This window comes from Mastigoproctus giganteus, chromosome 1, assembly GCF_048544385.1.
Source record: "Mastigoproctus giganteus isolate SK-2022 chromosome 1, ASM4854438v1, whole genome shotgun sequence".
In the NCBI taxonomy this organism is placed as follows: Eukaryota; Metazoa; Arthropoda; class Arachnida; order Uropygi; family Thelyphonidae; genus Mastigoproctus; species Mastigoproctus giganteus.
Window position 1 is genome coordinate 211,795,849 of NC_143575.1, and position 20,687 is coordinate 211,816,535.

A 20,687-nucleotide genomic window follows, 5' to 3' on the forward strand; every position below is an offset into this window, starting at 1 on the left:
CTTCCTGGGAGATGTCAGTCCCAGGTAGCAAATAAATAGAGCACACGGTTAATAAGAATCCCACTGTAAGGCGAATTGCAACAGCCTCTACGCTGGTTGTAATTAACAAGGGCTGAACGGGAGTCTGGTTGCCCACAAGGATAGCAACTCCTCCATGAGCAGGACCATCTGCAATTCTATCCTTACGAAAAATTGATGTTACGCATGGTGGGATCATCATTTGCCTTTAAGTAAGTCTCCTGCAAGCAAAAGCAAACTGGCTTGTGCTTTTGCCTTGATGTCATCAGTATTTCGCCGGAATCCACAACAATTCCATTGTAGGAATTTAGCCATTATTTTGGTTTGGTGGGTCCATCAGACGGCTTCCGAGTTGCTGAGGGCTTACTTTTATCCGTCTTGGGTTTATCTCTTTTGGGGAAGTATAGACGCTGTCCGGTGTCCATTTCTTCCTCCATGAAGAGTTCCAGGACTGATTCGTCCGGTACCTCCTTGTCCTCTACATCCATTGTTTCTGTTATTATTGGTTGCTCTTTTTTTACCACTTGGTTTTGGTAGTGGTGGAGCACTATTAGGTACGGATATAGGAGTGGCAGCTGACTGTGTTTTTTTGGTGGGCTTTTGTGAACTCAATAAATAGCATGCAATTGGAGTGAATGACTCTCTTGGTGGTACAGTCATCTCTGTTTGTGTACCGATAGTGCACTTCGCAGAAACCTTCTGAGCATATGAAGGCTTCCCGCTATTTGTTGTTTGTATGCATTTTCTAGCCTCTGGGTAGGAGATGTTCAGTTCCGTTTTTAGTTTTTGAATCTCCTTTTCGTCCTTCCACCGCTGGCATGCTCGAGAATATGCAGGGTGCTCTCCTTGGCAATTAGTACAATTAGGCTTAGGAGCTAGACATTCCTTGCTCTCGTGATCTTTAGCACCACATCGAGCACAGGCAGGGTTACCACGACAAGCTGTTTGTGAGTGGCCGCACTTTTGACATTTAAAACACCTCAGTGGGTTTGGAACGTAAATCCTCACTGGGCAGTTTAAGTACCCTGCCTTGATGGAACTTAGAGGCCATGGGGTGTTAAATGTTAGGATGAGAACTCGGGTAGGGACAAGATTCCCATCCTTACGCATGGATATTCGCTTGACAGCTGTTACTCCTTGTTCTTTTAATTCAGAGCAGATCTCTTCTTCAGAAACATGAAGAAGATCCCACTCTGATATGACACCTCGTGAAGAGTTCAAAGTTTTGTGAGGGGTTATGATGATGGGTATTCCCCCTATAGATATAGCTTTCAAAATTTTTTCGGCTTGATTTGAGTTTGATGCTTCAATTAAAATATCTCCAGAACTCAGCCGTTTTATGGATTTGGGTGAACCTGCCATCCCTTCTAATCCTTTCTGGATAACGAAAGGTGACATTTCCCCAATTGACTGCTCTCCGGTGGAATGGAGAATGAGGAAAAGGTGTCACAGATGGTGTTTTCTTCTCAGTTCTGGCTCTTTTAGCAGAATTGCTGTCACTCTCTTCTGACGATCGATTAGGTAGGGGCCTTGTTAGAGCCCCAGAAGAAGGATTTAAATTACTCATAGGAGTAAGATAAAAATTTCAGATGCCCTAAGTACCTCACCCACCACGGAGCCCTACGAGGGGACGCCCACTCGTGAACTAGCAGGTACTGCGTACACGAATGGGATGCCAAGTTAGCTTAGAGGCACCATACCCACGTTTCCAATAAGCCTTGATCCCGTCCCAGGACCAAAGGGAGGGAGGCTTATTGGAACGCAATTAACCCTAGCAGTAAGAACCACCCGCCGATTGATCCAAGTCAGGCTGGTCCGGGACCACCCGTCTTGTCGAAGCAGGGGCCAAAGTGGTGTATTAAGGCTGGGCCCCTCAACCACCAGGATCCCCCTTTCCGAATTCCACGGGTCGCGGCGCAGGCTGCACACACCAGTTTAATTAAACTGGCAAACTACACATTTTATAACAAATTATAGCCATAGGACTGTTTACCAGTACAGTATGCTTTTACACATTAGCTTACCTACGGACATTTTTTTTCTGTGGATTTCTGTTTGGATAATCTATCAGACATCAAATGATTTTGATTGCTTCAATCAAGATACTTTTGCAGACTTTGCTGGTTCAGAAATGTTGAGTCAAAGTTTTGTTCATAACAATTTCTTTGCTGCCAGGAATATTTCCAAAGCTTTTCCAGAAAGAAAATCGAAATGCATTTTTTGTTTTTTTTAACCTTGATGAATATTCTATCACACTCGGCACTGCTGTGAAGAATTTTTAAACTGCCAAGCTTGAGATAACTTGCTATATATCTAGCTTCCTTGTGCACATCTCAACTCCCCAACCAAGGACTACTGTACATCAATCCTTTTTTCTTTCATAATATCCAGTAGGATATTTGTGCTACTACCTCAACATTTATAATAATAATTTTTCAATGAGAACTTGTGTACCATGTAGTCATATGCAGCTGTAAGGTACTTCCTCACTGAGACATAATAGGTAAGACAAAATCATCCTCCTGGTTTAGTCTGCCATGGTTATCAATTTCGAAAATGGAGGTGAAAGATCTGAAAACTGTCGGTGAAAAAAATTTGCACAGAACATTCTTCAACATATCTAGGAGTTATGACCTCGGTACATGGATGTGAGGTATGTTGGATTGAAAAGCTATGTTTGGATTTTCAGACATTGCCATAAAATTTAAAAAGAAACAAGCACATTTCTTTAATCAAGCTAGAAGAAAATGTATCACTGCCAACTTTTGACTTTCAATTTAGTGAGTATGGCATATGGGGGACCATAGTGATGGAGTACCTCTTAAATTCTTGAATGGCAAGTATTGAGTGTGCAAGGACATTTTTACAATGAAAGTGCCAATTCCCTGAAGCCTGCTTTTTTTGGATGTTTTCTTTGAACAGCATCTTGTAATCACTGTAGAACTGGTTTGTAATATTCCTGGTGCACAAGTATTTGTCAGGGTTATTTATTAACCCTGACACTATTTGAAAAATATTAAACAGAAAAAATAGGTGTACTTTTCATCAGAAGTTAGCTTCCATTTCAAATATTTCCCAGTCTGTACATTTTACTGGTACTTCATGCAGCAAAAATTCCATGTGAGTCAAAAAAAAAAAAAAAAAAAAAAATATATATATATATAAGCACGATCTTCACATTTGATTGTCTTGCTTTTTTGGAACTTAGAGAAGATGGAGTCTTCCAATGAAATGGCTGGGCTTTTGTTTCCAGATCATAGCAATACACCCACTATTTGTCACCAGTAAATGATGAAAGAAACAAAGTGAGGCTCATCAGCAGCATGTTGACGAAGATCCTGACATGAGAACTCTAAGTTCTCTGTCATCATCAGTAATGATAATGTAAAGTACAACTTGGTTGAAATAATAATAAAATTCTTTATTCATAGAAATGTAGGACACGATTCCTGCTATAGGCAACCAGAGGAATTTTTTTTTTTTGACAATAATAAATCACTTTCCTATAATGCATCACTTTCCTAAGAAATACTAATTCACAGATACTTAAAAGTCAATCACTCCTGATCATATCACTAACACAAGCAACTGAATCTTTGAAGATAAAGAGCATCCAGAGTTAGGAACACCTTTAACGGACAAGCACCCCTCTTTAAACTTCAAGAACACTGAAAAGTCTTTCAACAACACACAATATCCTCTCTGAAAGCTGACTTTAACGTTCACGGGATCTGTTGCACTTTCCTCTAATTTGTTAGAAGTTCAACAAAACTCCAAAATTTGATGTAAATTCACTGCCCAGTAAAATCATTCATTTTAAAATGCAATAAAACACCTATTCAACATATGCTAATTCAGACTCATGTTACTATATCTAGGTGCATTGTGAAATGTGAGGCATCTAGACACTAATGCAAATTTCAAGATACAAAGTCAGTTCCCAAACATTTTGATCACACTTCATATATTGAACATAAAAATTATATACATACACTGAGTGATCATTGAATTATGACCACCTACCTAATACCATGTTGGGTTCCACTTCGCATGGATAACAGCAGCTATTCACCTAGGCATTGACTCCACTAGATGTCTCCACTGCAGGGATGAGCTGACTCCACTGATTGACTCCACTGCAGGGATGAGCTGCAGCTCATGCTGCCTGCAAGACTTTCTACAGCATTGGAATAGATGGTGGGTGCATATCCATACACCTCACTCCCCATTCCAAAACATCCCACAGGTGTTCAATGAGATTGCAGTCAGGTCCATTTGGAGGCCAATCAAGATGGGGAATGGCTTCACTGTGTTCCTTGGACCACTTGTTCAGTGCAGGCCCAATGGCAAATTGCACATGGTCTCCTAAGAGCTACTGGTAGACCTCACCAGTGAAACGTTGGTCCATATGCACGAGGGGTCCTAGTTCTTGCCAGAAAAACATGCCCCATATTAAGCAACTGCCACCCCCCTGCCCAGGCACCAGACAGGTTTGGGACACACACAAAAGCATCCATCAGCATGTTGTGCCATGTATTTGGACTCATCTGACCAGAACACTCATTTCCAGTCCTTCGGTGTCTAATCAGCATGTTGTTCACACTATAGCATTCACCATTGACGATCAGTGGTGAGGAGATGGGGCATCTCGTGGGTCGTCTGCTGTGGAACCCCATATATCTGAATGTGTGGTGCGTCATCATTTGGGGTATTGTTCTTTCATTTCCCATTGCAATGTCAACTGTTGCACAGCGACCTACCATTCAGCTTGCACATTGCCCTGCATAATCCTTTACAGTTCTGTCAGCAAGAGGTGGTTTGACCCATTCAACACCATTCTTTGTACTTCCTAACCACAGTGGGCTGTGAGAAACTGATAAGACATGCTTTTTCCCGATATGGAAACATCCGCCATTATGCATATACAGTAACCTCCTGATTTATGAACACCATACATTCCTGGAAAGTAGTTTATAAATTCAGACCAATTTTCCCATGGATATAATCCAAAAAATAAAGTGTTTGTTCCCAAAAATGCACGATAACTAGAATAAGCATAAGATTTACTAAGATGTATCCCCAACAACAAAATTTTAATACTTTTTTTAACTATAAGATTTTAAAATATTGATATTTTCATTGCAACAATAGATTTTATTAGCCATATTTATGATTAAATTGAATACACAAGTTGTTACTTAGGAAAAAATCACTATTGCAATGCAGTTTAGCCCAATTGGCTTGGAGTTGTGCCTAGAGATTATTACTGTATAATTTAAACAGAAATATACAGTCACAGAAGAAACAAATTTTTTTAGCTCATCTTACAAATGATTTAACCCCCACCCACAAGTCAAACTGCAATGCAACTAACTTATGGAAACTCTTTGCACCTCCACATGCAGTTGCAATAAAATTATCAAAAAGCTGGTTATTTATCACTAGAAATGTAAAATCACTTTAGAAAGAATAGCAAATGGTTTCATGGACAAGTATAATGTAATTAAACTATTCTAAACAGAAATCAATTTTATCTAACATGAGATGCTGTTGGTGATTTGCACTCACATCACATATTCTTGATAGCATATTTCACCAAAAACATACTTTAAATAGTGTGATATTTATAACCACATGTACAATATATGTTAAATATTTTATTCTTACCTATTTTACTTTCAAAGGGTTTGTTGCCCATAATTGTTGTAAAGCAACAATTATGGAAAAGTTATAAGATTGAGACATTTGTAAATCTAATGTCATGTCAAAGTCTTGTTTGTAACATCAAAGGGTCATAAATTGTATGATCATAAACTGGGAGCTCACTGTACAGCATAAAGATCATAAACTATACTGCATCTAAGTTGACCAACTAAAACAGACAGCACACTTTAAAATAAGAAATTTCCTTTTAATACTGCAATGAAAGGCCAAGCCTCATGTAACTAACCCTGACATTATTTAAAACCTATCAAATGGAAAAGATTGTATAAATATATAAATCTTACTTTTGCATCAGAAGTTAGCTTCCACTGCAAAGATTTCCCACATTCAGTGCATTTGACTGGTACTCCATGTACAGTTCCTGCATTTAGCCATATTTCTCCATGGACTCCTTCCTCTCCTGTCTTTTCTATTTCCTCTGCTGTACGATTCATTGTAAGCATTAACCTGCAAATATTTATTAATAAAATAAATAAAACATAGGTATTCAATGGAAACACTTAACTATAAAGTTTAAACTAAATATAAAAATAGCGAAATGCTTAAAGTGCGGTACTCAACTTGAATATAATCTGCAATAGTTTTATGAAAAGACTGATGGCTAAATATAAGGTGGAATGGTTAAGTTAATGCATTAAGGTGGGATGAGATTTAATTTAACAGAATTTTAAAATAAGCACAAGGAAGCAGAAGTGCACTACTCCGTCCCTGATTGTCATAAAGTAGAAAATAGTTAATCTGGAACATAAAAGAATTGATATTGCCAATAGTCGTCACAACAGACTTTCGTTAAGTTATAACGTCTTCAGTTGGCGGTGTTAAATGAGAAGTAACGTGTGCTGTATTTTAAGGAATTTTCTATACTTTCGCAATGCTCTTTGGGACACATGGGAATCTCAGATGTGAGAGATTCCAAGCCGAGGAAAGGTGAAAGGGAAGTTTTGCTTTTAGGATGTTGAGATTAGTATTGTGTCGAAACCATTTGATAATGAGGGCTTCATATTGAAGAATTTTGTGGCTGGTTTTTAAGTCTTTAATGGTGATAGCGGAGTCAATTAGAGGAGTGTGATTGTGGGTTTGGGCATAAATTGTGAGTTCTGTACTAGTTTGTCCCAATCTAAGACTATTATAGTGGTAGTATGCGCGAGCATTGGAGGTTTTGGTAGAACCAAACTTGGTAGTAGTACTACCAATATAACAGGCATCACAGTTTGGTTGACATTTAATCAAGTAAATTATTGTATTTATTTATCTGTTGTTAAGAATTTCAGAATATATTTAAGAATATATATCTGTTGTTAAGAATTTCAGTAAAGCCTGTAAAGTGTATGGGATATGCACGTTAGTATATTTGTGTGTATCTTTGTAAGTGTTGAATAAGGATCCGAGTTTATTATAAGCTGAAAAATTAAGGGAGATATCAGTACCTGTAAACACACGGTGGAATTGTCCGACAAGTTCATTATGGTATGGGAGGATGATGTGTATATTTGCGTTGGTGGTGGGTTTTGGTGGATTGTTAATATTACTTTTGGCAGTGGAAATAGCATGTTGGATGAGTTGGGTTGGGTAGTTCCTAGCTCTAAATTTTTCTGTGAGATATTGAAATTCATTGGTTAAGTCATTTTGTGAGGTGCTATATTTGAGGGCATTATGTATTTGGTTGAATAAAACCGCTTTTTTTGTGCAGAGGGGGTGGTGCGAAGCAAAATGTAGGTATTTGCCTGTATGTGTATTTTTTCTGAAAATTTTTGTGCCTAGTTTGGTACCTGTTTTGTAAACAGTGAGGTTGAGAAAATTAATTGGTTGTTGGTTTCAATTTCAAGAGTGAGTTTTAACCTATCATGTATTGGATTAAATTTTAAAAAGAGATTGTCTATAGTGGACCTATTGCCTATTATGAGTATGTAATCAGCGTAACGGGTGTATAATTTTATTTCTGGGGGGAAAGATTGTGGGATTTGGGTTCTCTATTGTGGCTAGGTAAATTTCTGACTGGGGGGGGGGGGAGATACCTAAACCCATGGGTAAACCGAATATTTGTTGGAAAATTTTATTATTGAATCTTAAATATCGGGCGTCTAGTAAAAGTGAAGTGAGTTGAAGGATGTTATTAATAGAAAGAGAGGTACATTTAGTCAAAGTGTTATCTGTTGTTAAGAATTTCAGTAAAGCCTGTAAAGTGTATGGGATATGCACGTTAGTATATAGAGATATTACGTCAAATGATGCTAGGATATCTCCATCAGAAATTGTAGTATTGCTTATTTTCTGAAAGGCCTGAGTGGTGTTGCTGATTTTGAATTCTGAGAATCTGGTAAGAGGGGATATAATTTTAACTAAGTAGGTGGATAGATTTGCAAAAGCTGACTTACTGAAAGAGATAATTGGTCTTAACGGGTGGCCGGGTTTGTGTAGTTTGGTGATGCCAAACATGTGAGGAAGGATGTTGCGGATTCCTATCTGTTGCAGTGTGTATAAATTGATTTCTTTATTTTGTCTGAGTTTTCTTAAGATTAAATCTAGTTTATTTTTAAGTTTGGTGATATTATGATCGTTATCAATTTTATGTGTGTTTTGGTTGGCTAAAATTTGTTCCATTTTCTGAGTGTAAGTATTTTTGTCTATGATGACAATTGTGTCACTTTTATCCGCTTTTGTATAATAACATCTGAAATTTTGCTTAATTTTTGTATATCTAGAAGTTGTTGCTTTTTAATATTAGATTGGGAGGAAAGTTTGGAGTTTATTATGCTATTGGTTTGGTGTATTATTTTGCTGGGATGATGTTCCAGTTTATATTGGAGTTCTATTATATTGGTAGTACTACTACCAAGTTTGGTTCTACCAAAACCTCCAACACTCGCGCGTACTACCACTATAATAGTCTTAGATCGGGACAAGCTAGTACAGAACTCACAATTCATGCCCAAACCCACAATCACACTCCTTTAATTGACTCTGCTATCACCATTATAAGACTTAAAACCAGCCACAAAAATTCTTCAATATGAAGTCCTCATTATCGAATGGTTTCAACACAATACTAATCTCAACATCCTAAATGCAAAACTTTCCTTTCACCTTTCCTCGGCTTGGAATCTCTCACATCTGAGATTCCCACATGTCCCAAAGAGCATCGCGAGAGTATAGAAAATTCCTTAAAATACAGCACACGTTACTTCTCATTTAACACCGCCAACTGAAGACGTTATAACTTAATGAAAGTCTGTTGTCACGACTATTGGCAATATCAATTCTTTTATGTTCCAGATTAACTATATTCTACTTTATGATAGCCAGGGACAGAGTAGTGCACTTCTGCTTACTTTAAATTAAATTTCATCCCACCTTAATGCATTAACTTAACCATTCCACCTTATATTTAGCCATCAGTCTTTTCATAAAACTATTGCAGATTATATTCAAGGTGAGTACCGCACTTTAAGCATTTCGCTATTTTTATATTTAGTCTATTATCATGGTACTATAAGAATTCTATAACTTTATACTATATAAAGTTTAAATTAAGTGGTCTGACAAGATCATGCTAGTTTCCACACATTCGGACTGATCACAGTGTAATTGGAGATGCTTTCTACTGATTACATAATTTCTCAGAGCTATCAGTCATTTACGTTCATCTTATGTATTACTTAAGACTACAGCAGACCCTCGCTAATTCAGACTAAAGGGGGAATCCATATTAGTGTTGTTGTTATTTGGTTTTTAGGAGCATTAGCAACTAAGGCCATATTGCTCCGGCGATATGCGGTGATCATTCCCTGACCTTTCCGCATCCTCCGTATTTGGTGGTCACGGGCTCGAACCCTGGTCTAATCAAGAAGCGTGTGCTACGCATTGCTGCTCCTGGCTACGGAGGCACCCCATATTAGTGAAAAGTCTTTAGCAAATTTAATAAAAGAATACTGAATCAACTTCTGCATTTATGTAATTTAACCTTTTCTTCACCCCCCACTTTACCTATAGATTTTCTCCCTTGACATGCTGTTGCTATTTCACCTTCTAGCCATGTTCTTACAACTAATTAATTATTACTCTTTATTTTCACCATTGTTGTGCAACACATTTTGACATTATCTTTGATTCCATCTAAATAAATAAGAGTATCATCATCATTTAACGGCTTTTTCTCATGCACTTGTGTGTTCTGCTTTATTTCATTCTAACATGCAGCTCAGTTGTAAATAGCACTTTTTTATGTTATATTTTTTTAATATTAGCCAGGCTTTTCTCATCAGAATTGTCAAAAAAAAAAAGTCAATCTTCTTAACTGTTTCCTTCAACTCAAGTTTGCAGCTCAGTATGACTTCTGATCCATGTGTTGTGTAAGGGCAATACTGATAATGCCACTACTGCTTGATAAAATTTCATTGCAAAGGATGTTTGGGAGCATTATCTAACAATAAATTTTCAGTGATTTCACTTCTTTTATAACATGACTGTAAAGCTGTTCTGAAAAAGAATCTCAGAATTGTATCATTAAATTCTTGTTTATGAAAAATCTGCATAAATAAAATACAAACATTAGTAAAACAGTGAAAGCTTGAATTATAGAGGATTCAAATTAACGAAGTTTATTTTACTTCCTTTGCCACTTCACCAGCACAATATCTATAACCCTTTCCCCTCTCATAAAAACTACCGGCTCTCTACAACAACCATCACTGTTCATCTTGTAAAATAAAAATATTTTATTGTGCTGTTATATAAATTTATTGTGTAATTTACATTTGTCTGATTTAAAAAAAAATTAGAATTACAGAACTCGGTGATACTTCAACTAATCAAATCTACCTATGCAGAGACACAAAGTTAAACCTCATGATTTACACTGATATATAATTTGGATTCCCAACACTTCAACAATTCCAGGTAGTTTTCCAAGTTTCTTCCAGAAATATTTCAAACAATTGCAGGAATTTTTGGTAAGTGTATAGCTGGTAAAGGACAGTATTTTGCATTTATACGCTTATTTAAAGAATATATCTTGAATCTACCACCAGATTCGAAATATATCCTTTATACTGGAATGTTCTGAATCTACCTTATGTAATCTAGAGTTTTTGAAAGTGATTTATTTTTGAATATTTCTAAACAACCTTAGTTATTTTTGTCTGAGACCTTATACTTATTTTAGCCATTTTCTGGTGCTTAAGGAAAACCTCAGAGGCATTGAGTGACACCTATTTGAATTCAATACTTCACAAGTTTTTTTTTATGGAGGTTTAATGGCACATAAGCTGCTGTGGCTATAATGTGCCTATACTTCACAAGTAGATGATATTTAATAAGTACTACAGATAAACAGTCATGAATGGATTTTTAATTGTTTGGCAAGGAGTCGAAGCAGTTGGAGGATAGCAATACACCTTCCAAGAGCATATCTATTCTCTACAGAAGTGAGATCGGGGGATTGTACTGCCCAAGCCATACAGATAATGGTGTTCATCTCCAGCTATCAGTCAAGTAGCCTTGGCACAATGTGTTGGGTGTTATTGCCCTGTAAGATATCATTTTTATACCTATTGTGCAGTCACTGTTCCCTCCTGAAAGCACATACAGGTTGTATAACTCCACTCCCCAACACATATTGACCAACATATGGTTCAATATGTGTAGGGAAAATCTAGACTCAGCAGTAAATAATACACAACTGGTCTTGGGTCCACACAATGTACTGTCTACCTCGATTCAGGTGGTATCATCATCTAAAATTCAGAGCCCTACATCTAAGCATTCCCAACCATTGGTATATTCTCCAACGCATTAACAACTGCATGATCAAGAAAGTCTGAAAGGTAGTTCCTTTCAGACTTTCTTAACACATTGGCTGGTTTACTGAATGAGGAAACTGCTGTACCAGTTTCACCAATCATATTCCAATTTCCTTAACTGGTTTGAAACTATACAGATTTAAAATGTTCCTTCTTCTTCTTCTTAAGACAAAGGAGAAACCAGATCCCCAGAAATACTGTTTCATTTCGCATATTATTTTTGCAAAATAAATTCAATTCAATAATGTACTGTCTGATGATATAACTCTGAACCACACAGATCTCACATGACTATGTTCAATAAATAAATAAGCCAATTACTTACCTAGACTGTAAGTTTTCAGCCTCAACAGCAGAGTTGTATGGACTAGATGCAGAGAGAGAACGGGTAATCTCTTCATCACTAATAATATCAAAACCATGACTCGTAGTATCCCTTGGAGACGTGGCCACAACTTCGCTTGCTGATAGGAATGTTCTTTAAAAAAAAAAAAAAAAAAAATTTCATATTAAGATAAAAATTTCAAAGAAATTCCCAGTTTCTAAAATAAACCCCACCACCATTCAAACTAGGATTTGAACTTTGATGAAATTTATTTTAGAAAATGAGTATAAACCTTTGTTAAAACTTAAAAAGTAATTCTAAATATTTTAATACCAAAATATAGTGCTATTGTAGCCTCTCTCCATATATATAAAACTGAACATTATCTTTTTAAGTGTCACAAGATGATAGCAGATATTCACTGATTGCCACCCTGTGATAGTCTATGTAATATGTATGAAAGAAAAATAATTGCTGAGTTTCTATTTGTCCAGTTTTAATGAATTTTGGGATGGCTCAACAAATCTTTCGAAGAGCTGAATATATTTCATAAAAATCTGCCATTTGGGAGTCAAGTTTTTATTACATACAGACAGATGGACAGGCAGACATAGCGAAGAACAGTACGTACTTTATATATACAGGGTGTCTCAAAAATATTGGTACAAATGTTTAGGGCAGGTAGGTAACATCTAAAGGAATGTGAATCGCATAGGAACCCATAACCGGAAACGTCACCGTAAGTCGGTACATGTCACTGTTCATCAGTTCACGAGAGGGAAAATTTCTGGTTTACTCATTCAAGAAGTAGTCGCCGCACGAATAGCATGCATCAATATACGAACTGTGAGCTGGCAGACATGCACCTAGTGTATGGATTAGCAGAGGGCCCACATGGTGTGCGCCCCCATGCGGCACAACATCGCTTCGCAATAAATGTGTGGGCAGGTATGGTCGGTGACTGCTTAGTCGGCCCATACCTGTTACCATCCCACATGAACTCCGCTAAATATCGGATCTTTCTTGAACAAGTTCTACCAGGGTTACTTGACGATGTTCCAGCAAATGTGAGATGCAACATTTGGTTTCAACATGACGGGGCGCCTGCCAATTATGGAAGGTGTGTTCGTGACCATTTGAACAGGCGTTTTGGGCGTTGATGGATTGGCCGTGGTGGACCCGTTGCTTGGCCCCCACGCTTACCTGATTTATCGAGCCTTGATTTCTTTCTGTGGGGTGCCCTCAAATCTATCATGTATGAATCGCCTGTGGAGAAGGAAATGGATCTCATGGCGAGACTCGTCTGCACTGCTGCTACTGTCAAAGAAACTCCAGGTGTGTTCGACTGTGTCTGCCAATCCACGCTGTGTTGGTGTCATGCATGCATCGTGTCTCATGGTGGAACCTTCGAGCATCTGTTGTAACATCATGAAATGCATCCATCTCATACTCCATTGTTAATATTATGTCAAATAAATGTTTGCCACTAATTACTGTCTCGTGTCATTTCTGCTTCTTGTGCCTCTGCTACTACTTTCCCAAGAAGTTTCCGGTTCCTATGCGATTCACATTCCTTTAGATGTTACCTACCTCCCCTAAACGTTTGTACCAATATTTTTGAGACACCCTGTATAAAATATATATAGGCAAATGCACTTAAAAAATTAGCTCCAGAAAATGATACAAAGGTAAAATTGGTGCTATTCTCTATTATGCAACCAGTTTATTTCAATCACAATTTCTGTACAGTAAGACCCTTCAGGTCACAACACAATACAGTAGGGTCTCAAATTGAACAAACTCGGAGTACACAACCTTGCTTGTATGCAACTGACCCCAATTCGTACATATGTTTGTGATTTGTAATTATAGTTTTGTGATGGCATTAAGCAACAGAGAAGAAATGGAAAAGAAAGAATCAAAGTCATTGCACATGCATTTTATTTGCTTTTTCTTCAGATTAGTAAAATTTCTGCACTTGAACTAGATAATAAGGAATATGCCCCCTTAGCCTAAACATGGCCTCCCCTAAAGGCCACATATTTTATGAGGATAGACTGGACTTGACTGTATGGATGACTGGAAGAATGAATGGGCAATGGGAGAGATATGCAGAAATGGAGATGTTCTCAATTTGCTAATAAAAAAGCATTACTTTTTCAGCTCAATTTTTTTATCATCAGTTTACTAAATATATAAATCATGAATTATTACTTTGTTTATTATATAAATCATAGCAGAAATGTGAAATATATGTTTTCTTTCAATTGATATTAAAATCCAGGAGAAAATAAGTAAAGTACACAGCAAAAATATTGACTGTATAATAACATCTTATGTGACTATTAAATCACATAAAATCACATGATCCATGAAATACATATTGCATTTCAATTTTTATTAAAAATCTGGGAAGAAATAAACTATTATAGAATACCAAGTGAATATTATGTGAGGAATGAAAAAACAACTAATTTTATATATTATTAGTTAATTAATTAGTTATTTACTTTTCATTTCTGTTAATCAGAAAGCAAAATTACCTAACTTGTTCTCCTGATTTTCATTTTCCACATAGTCTGAACATTGTCAACTGCAAGTTTCAGCATTTCCAATGTGATACAGTTCAATTATAACTACTCTGTATATCAAAGGAAGGGCAATTAGGATCCTGTTTTTTAATACCATTAATAACATGTTTTTTAAAGCAAAATTAATGGTGTATGTAAATACATAATCAATAAATAACTTACTGGTGATGTGCCTTATCTTCCATACTACTGGAATAACAGTTTAATTCTGGAGCACTACCAAATTGGAGGCAGTTAGTGTCTATGACAGAACTCCCTGGTGCAGGCATAGGCAAAGATACTACACTTACTGTATCTGCTACACTAGCTATAGAAGCACCTGAGAAACAAATATTGGTTTGTTTAGCATATAATACTAGTTTTAAAAATCATCATACAGAAGTGGAGTATAAATTGAAAATAAATACCATCACCAGAATAAGTTTAACTGAATTTAAACTGAACTCTATACATGATATTTCATAACATGTGGGCTGTACTTTTAGGATAAATTTAGAACCTGAAAATAATTTTAACATTAGCAGAGACATATGATGCAAGAAAGCAAGCTTATACAGCATCAGCCAAAAAAAAAAAAAAAACCCTTCCCATTTGACCCATCCGGTCACTCCAAATGTTTGTTTAGTTTAGCCTTAAATTTATTTAAGCTATCAACTTCCACAACAACAGATGGAAGTCTGGTCCAGCAATCAACTACCTGTTGGCTAAAGGCAAACTTCTGTACATCTATTCTACAACTGTCTTTCCTCAATCCTAATCCATGCCCCCTCAGGTTCTTAGTCTGAACAAGCGGAAGTATCCTGTCAGCACTGAGCCTGCTCAAACCATTCAAGGCCTTATACACCTCAGTCAGATCACAGGTGCCTAGTCTCCAGATGCTGCAATCTTGTAAATTTTACATAAACAGTGTCCAATTCTGAATGGTTACAGAGCTATGGCTGTTTGAATTTAAAAATATGAGTATGAAGTTTTCAATGCTAAAAAATAATAAAACCAGTAGAATTCTAGGGCTATAATGTATCAAACTATGAAAATTTCAACCCACCATAGAAGTTAATGCATTTGCATCATCAAACAACATCTTATATTGTGAAATCCTTTACAACAAGTTGCCTATCACTTATACTTTGAATAAATAATACTTCCCAGTAGGGAAGTCTATTATTACTTATTCTGAGTTGAGTATTATCACTCAGACAGCACCATTTCAAAGTTAACTGACTTCTCATCAGCTACTACCCATGGTGTAGGAGCTGACAATTCAGTTGGGATATTATTTACATAATGTAATGATTCCCTTTATACAAATTTCAATTATGTACAGAAATGATGCAAATGCCCTAACTTGTATGATAGTTTTTAAATTCATAGTTAGTTTAATACAGATTAGCAGATTTCTAGGGCTACAAAGCCCTAGAAATCTGCTAATCTATGAGTAGCTTTCTAGGAAGCAGAATTAGTAGGTTTCAAGGACTAAAAGTAGAATTAGTAGATTTCTTATATATCTTTTGACATCACCATATTATGTAAATAAATACAAATGGGTTATCAGCTCTTACAATGAGTACCTACCTACTCAATGATGATGAGCCGATCAACTCTGAAACAGTGTTGTGAGCTGTCTGGATGATGGTACTCAATTGAGAAAAAGTAACAATAGACTTCTCTACTGGGAAGAGTTACTTATTCAAAGTATAAGAGATAAGCAACTTGTTATGAATAATTTCACGATCTGAGACATTGAGTAATGATGACCTTATACAAGCTTCAGTTTGTTTCAGTTAAACTATATACAGAAAGGATGTGAATGCACTAACATGTATGATATTTAAAAATAAAATAAAATGTAAAAATAAAATAATAAAATAATAAGCAGACATATGCCTAGTAAAATGTTTATGCATACTATGTTCATGTTTGCTTATTTATATTTTATTACGCTGAAAAATGAAATGAAAAACTTTTTTAGTAGAAATAAGGCGGACTTAAAAGTGTATTTTTTTTTAATGCTGATTTTGAATTTGCAGCCATTTTTCAGTTTGAAAAATATTTTAGTTTTCATGTACTTAGATTTTGGTCTATCGATTCATATTAGTTGTGCTGCTAGTTGAGAAGGTTGAAGTTAGGAGTTTTCTAGATCTTGCTTCGGTGGTCAGTTTCCAGACTATTCTCCCCACCCCATCGGCCCCCTTCATATCAGAAAGGCTTGTTATTGTTATTTGGTTTTTAGGAGCCTTAACAACTAAGGCCATATTGCTCCGGGGATATGCGGTGGTCATTCCCTGACCTTTCCGCATCCTCTGTATTTGGTGGTCACGGGCTCGAACCCCGGTCTAATCAAGAAGCATGTGCTACGCACTGCTGCTCCTGCCCACCTGGCTGCGGAGGCGCCAAATATCAGAAAGGCATATGAAGGAAACCTTCCACACAGGTCAATCAGTTAGAGTTATAAGTGTGTGAGTAAATGTTACATATTAGTGAGCTTATGCTCTTGCATGTGAACTTTATTTTGGCTGAAAATGAAGTGAACAAGTGGGCTCCTCATATATGCTGCACTAATTATGATTCACATCTCAGAGGCTATTAAAAAAATAAAAAAGCATCACTGCCATTTGCTATTTCCATGGTGTATGGTATAGCTGCCAACTTTTGACTTTCAAAAAGCTGGATATCAGACAATTGTAAGCTGGTTTTTCTCTAAAGTTCACACTGCACTATAAATTAAATTTCCCTGACAAATGCCAATTTTATATTAAAATACACCCATAACACTGTTTACTAATACAGTATGATTTCAAACATTAACTTACCTAGGAATTTTCTGTCTATGGATTTGTGTTTGGAGTGTCTGTTAAAAATCAACCGATTATGATTTATGATATTTCCAAAGCTCAGGCAGAAAGAGAGGTCTGAATTCAGTTCCCATTCCACATGGTTAAACATTATTTGACTCATCAATGCTATGAGAAATTATTAGAATGACTTGGAAGAATTTGTTATATTTCATGATTCCTTCTGCTCTTGTCAGTTTCCAAAGCAAGGACATCAGTTCTTTCTTCTTTCAAAATAAAATCTGGTAGGTTTCATTTTTGATCACAAATATTGTCTAAGAAAGTCAAAATTCAGATTTAGAGGTAGAAATTTATGGTCATTATAGACAAATCTTTTTATTTTCAAGGTCATTATACTGAATGTAAGATAGCATTAGGTTAATGAGAAATTGGCTGGGACCAACACATTATAACGTTAAAAAGAGGGTCGCTATAAAAAGCTTCGATTGTATATAGATTGAACGGGACTATTGCCCAATTGTTGCTGATAGTTAATTTTTTAATAAACTAATGTTGTATTAATTCTGCTGAAAATTACAGAGAAACATTTTAGACATAAAACAGAAGCATCCATCTTTTAATTTAAAAGACTGTTAAGTGCATGAAATTTCAAATGTGCATGCACATATATTTCTGCTTATTGTATATATAAATATTATTAAAAAAATTAAAACAGACATATAATATACAGTCAGTCCTCGTATAACACGTGTTTACATTACACGAATTCGATCATACACGATTTATAAATAGGGGAACGTTATCTTATATAACACGAACTGAATTCGCTTATGCACAATTCGCCTTTGTGTTTACAAGAAATGGCAGTCGAACGCGGAATCACCCCAACAGAACGCAACACGATAGGAATGAAGAAGATTCTGAAAATGTATTTATGTGTTTTATATCAGTGAAGGGGAAACACATTTCACCATAATAACGTAAAAACCAACACAATTCCAGCTATCGGTATAATCGCAAATGCAATTAGATGGAGTTTACTACCAGTTTATATAAACGGCCTCCGTAGCCGAGTGGGCAGGAGCGGGAGTGCAGTAGCACACGCTCTTGAGTAGACCGGGGTTCAAGCCCCTGACTGCTGAATACGGTCAATCTGCCAACCCGCACTGGACCAGCGTGGCAGATTATGGTCCATTTCCCTCAGCATGATTTGTTGAGGAGGCTTCCATTCTGCAGTGGGTTGATAATGGCTGCACTTTACTTTTTTTTTTTTTACCAGTTTATAACAGATTCCACTAGCAGAAACAAAACTGGAAATTGTTTTTATTGTTTTATGGTAGTAACCCCCAGAAATGTGCTTTAGTAAAATGTGGGGTGTTAATAGTGTATCTCGGCCTTTACGGTGTTGTTTATTCAGTTGCTACCCGCACGCAGCTTTGTTTATGTGTATCAAGCGTGCCTCCTCATTTTGTAATTGTGCTTTATTCCCTAAAAATTAGTAAAATACTTAAAAGGTGTGAAAAGGAAGCATCCTGGTGAAGACACTGCAGATTCAGAGAAAAAAAAAAAAAAAAAGCAATATCGATAAACAAAGGCGGACTGGATCAAAAATTCTTACCCGGGAAAATTTATAGTGGCCTCATCATCATCATCAGCCATTTTCAATCCACTGCAGGATGAAGGCCTCTCCGGCAACTTTCCAGTTCCTTCTGTTTTGAGCACTGGCCATCCATTTACTACTCAAAAACTCATGAATTTCATCTATCCATCTCCGCCTTTGTCTTCCAGGTTTTCTTCTAGCTCCTCTTGGGTACCATTCTGTTATTTTCTTAGTCCATCTGTCATCATGTCTTCGAGCTATGTGTCCTGCCCAAGACCATTTTAGTTCTTTAGTTTTGATAAGTGGCCTCATACTACGGTTTATGGCCAAAATCACACCGGCCTCTGGCCCACCGTGATTTCCCGGGTAAGGCTTATGGCCAGTCCGCCTCTGTCGATAGAGAAAAAAATATGAAATTGTGAAACGCTTTGAGCGAAATGAAAGACCGTGTGATATTGCATGTGCTGCAGACCTAAATGAGGCAACGGCGAGAATTACAAAGAATGCGGAGAAAATAAAAACAACTTTCATAGCGGGAACAACCCAAAGTGTAATTAAAATCCATTAGATTAAGACAAGAATTGGAAGGGATGGAACGGCTGTCATCTGTTTGGATAGAAAATCAAACAAAAAACAAGTTTGCTTACGATAGAAGCAAAAGCATTAGCAATATTTTATTACGTAATAGTCGTAATAAAATACGTAAGCATTTTATTACGACTTACGTATTATAAAATACGTAAGTATTTTATTATGACTATTTTATTTAAAATAATAATTTTTTACGGATAAAATACGTATTTTATTCGTAAAAAATACTTTTTTAGTATTAAAAAATACTAAAAATACTTTATTATAATATAATAAAAAATTTTTATTATTTATTATATTATAATAAAAAATATATTGTATTTTTTATTACGTATTTTAATCGTTATAAAATACTTACGTATTTTATAATTTAAAATTACCCGATTATTTATTGTGTTTGGTAATGTTTTGGTTTCAAATGTGTGTTCAATCTTGGGTGGTCGGCACCTAACCCCACTTTTCCCATAGGGCCTGTTGTTTATATTGCACGATTTTGCATTGCACGAGAGTTTCTAGGAACACAACTATCGTGCTATATGAGGACAGACTGTATATGTAATACTTAAAATTTGGTTGCCTATGCTGCTTCCCGCAAAGTAGGGCCATTTTGGGAGAATATTGGGTTTCATATTATTACTATGTTATTCATGACCTTCTTATCTTAAAACAATAATAAAGCTTTCAAAAACCATTAGGGTAAGATGGGAGACGTCTGCTGAACTAGTGGGAGAGGGAAAACAAGTAACTTGTAAGTTTAAATAAACACAGTGTTTGTACTCATTTGGTACCATGCCACTCCTCAAGCAAAAGTCAGATAGTTGCAAAAACAGTTGCAGATCAGTACCTGATAAAAGTTCTCACATGCAATTTTTGTACAAATGCCATAAAAAAAATCACTTCAAAAACTATTGTAGTAAAAGTATGATTATATTTAGGAAGTTAGAAAAAATTTTTCAGAATTTTTATCATTAATTGATGGTTAAAGTGTGAATGTTATTTTTGATGGGTAATGTCAGGTTCTTTGCCACCACGGCCAGGTTAAATTCGACGTTACCTTCCCTAAATGCATTTCAACACCCTCCCCTCCCACCATGTGTATACCCAAATTTGAAAATTAGCAGTAGCAGAAATTTTCTTATATACAAACTACTCCCCACCACCACCACCACCACACCAATTTTCAAAATATACCATTGATACCAATGTAAATCCAGCACCTAAAACCCTGCACCAGAATGAACCAACACA

General features: G+C 36.2%; 1 protein-coding gene across 3 annotated transcripts in view; it reads right to left on the reverse strand.

Annotated features, from left to right (window-relative positions):
- LOC150091497 (uncharacterized) overlaps window positions 1–20,687 on the reverse strand; it is a 321,972-nt gene that overhangs the window by 15,660 nt on the left and 285,625 nt on the right. For all 3 annotated transcript variants that reach the window (XM_090375972.1, XM_090375964.1, XM_090375955.1), the window contains 3 exons: window positions 14,619–14,775; window positions 11,866–12,018; window positions 6,027–6,189 (listed from right to left, as the gene is read on the reverse strand). In XM_090375972.1, coding sequence (XP_090232098.1) covers window positions 6,027–6,189; window positions 11,866–12,018; window positions 14,619–14,775 — 473 coding nt within the window. The remainder of the gene's footprint in view (window positions 1–6,026; window positions 6,190–11,865; window positions 12,019–14,618; window positions 14,776–20,687) is intronic.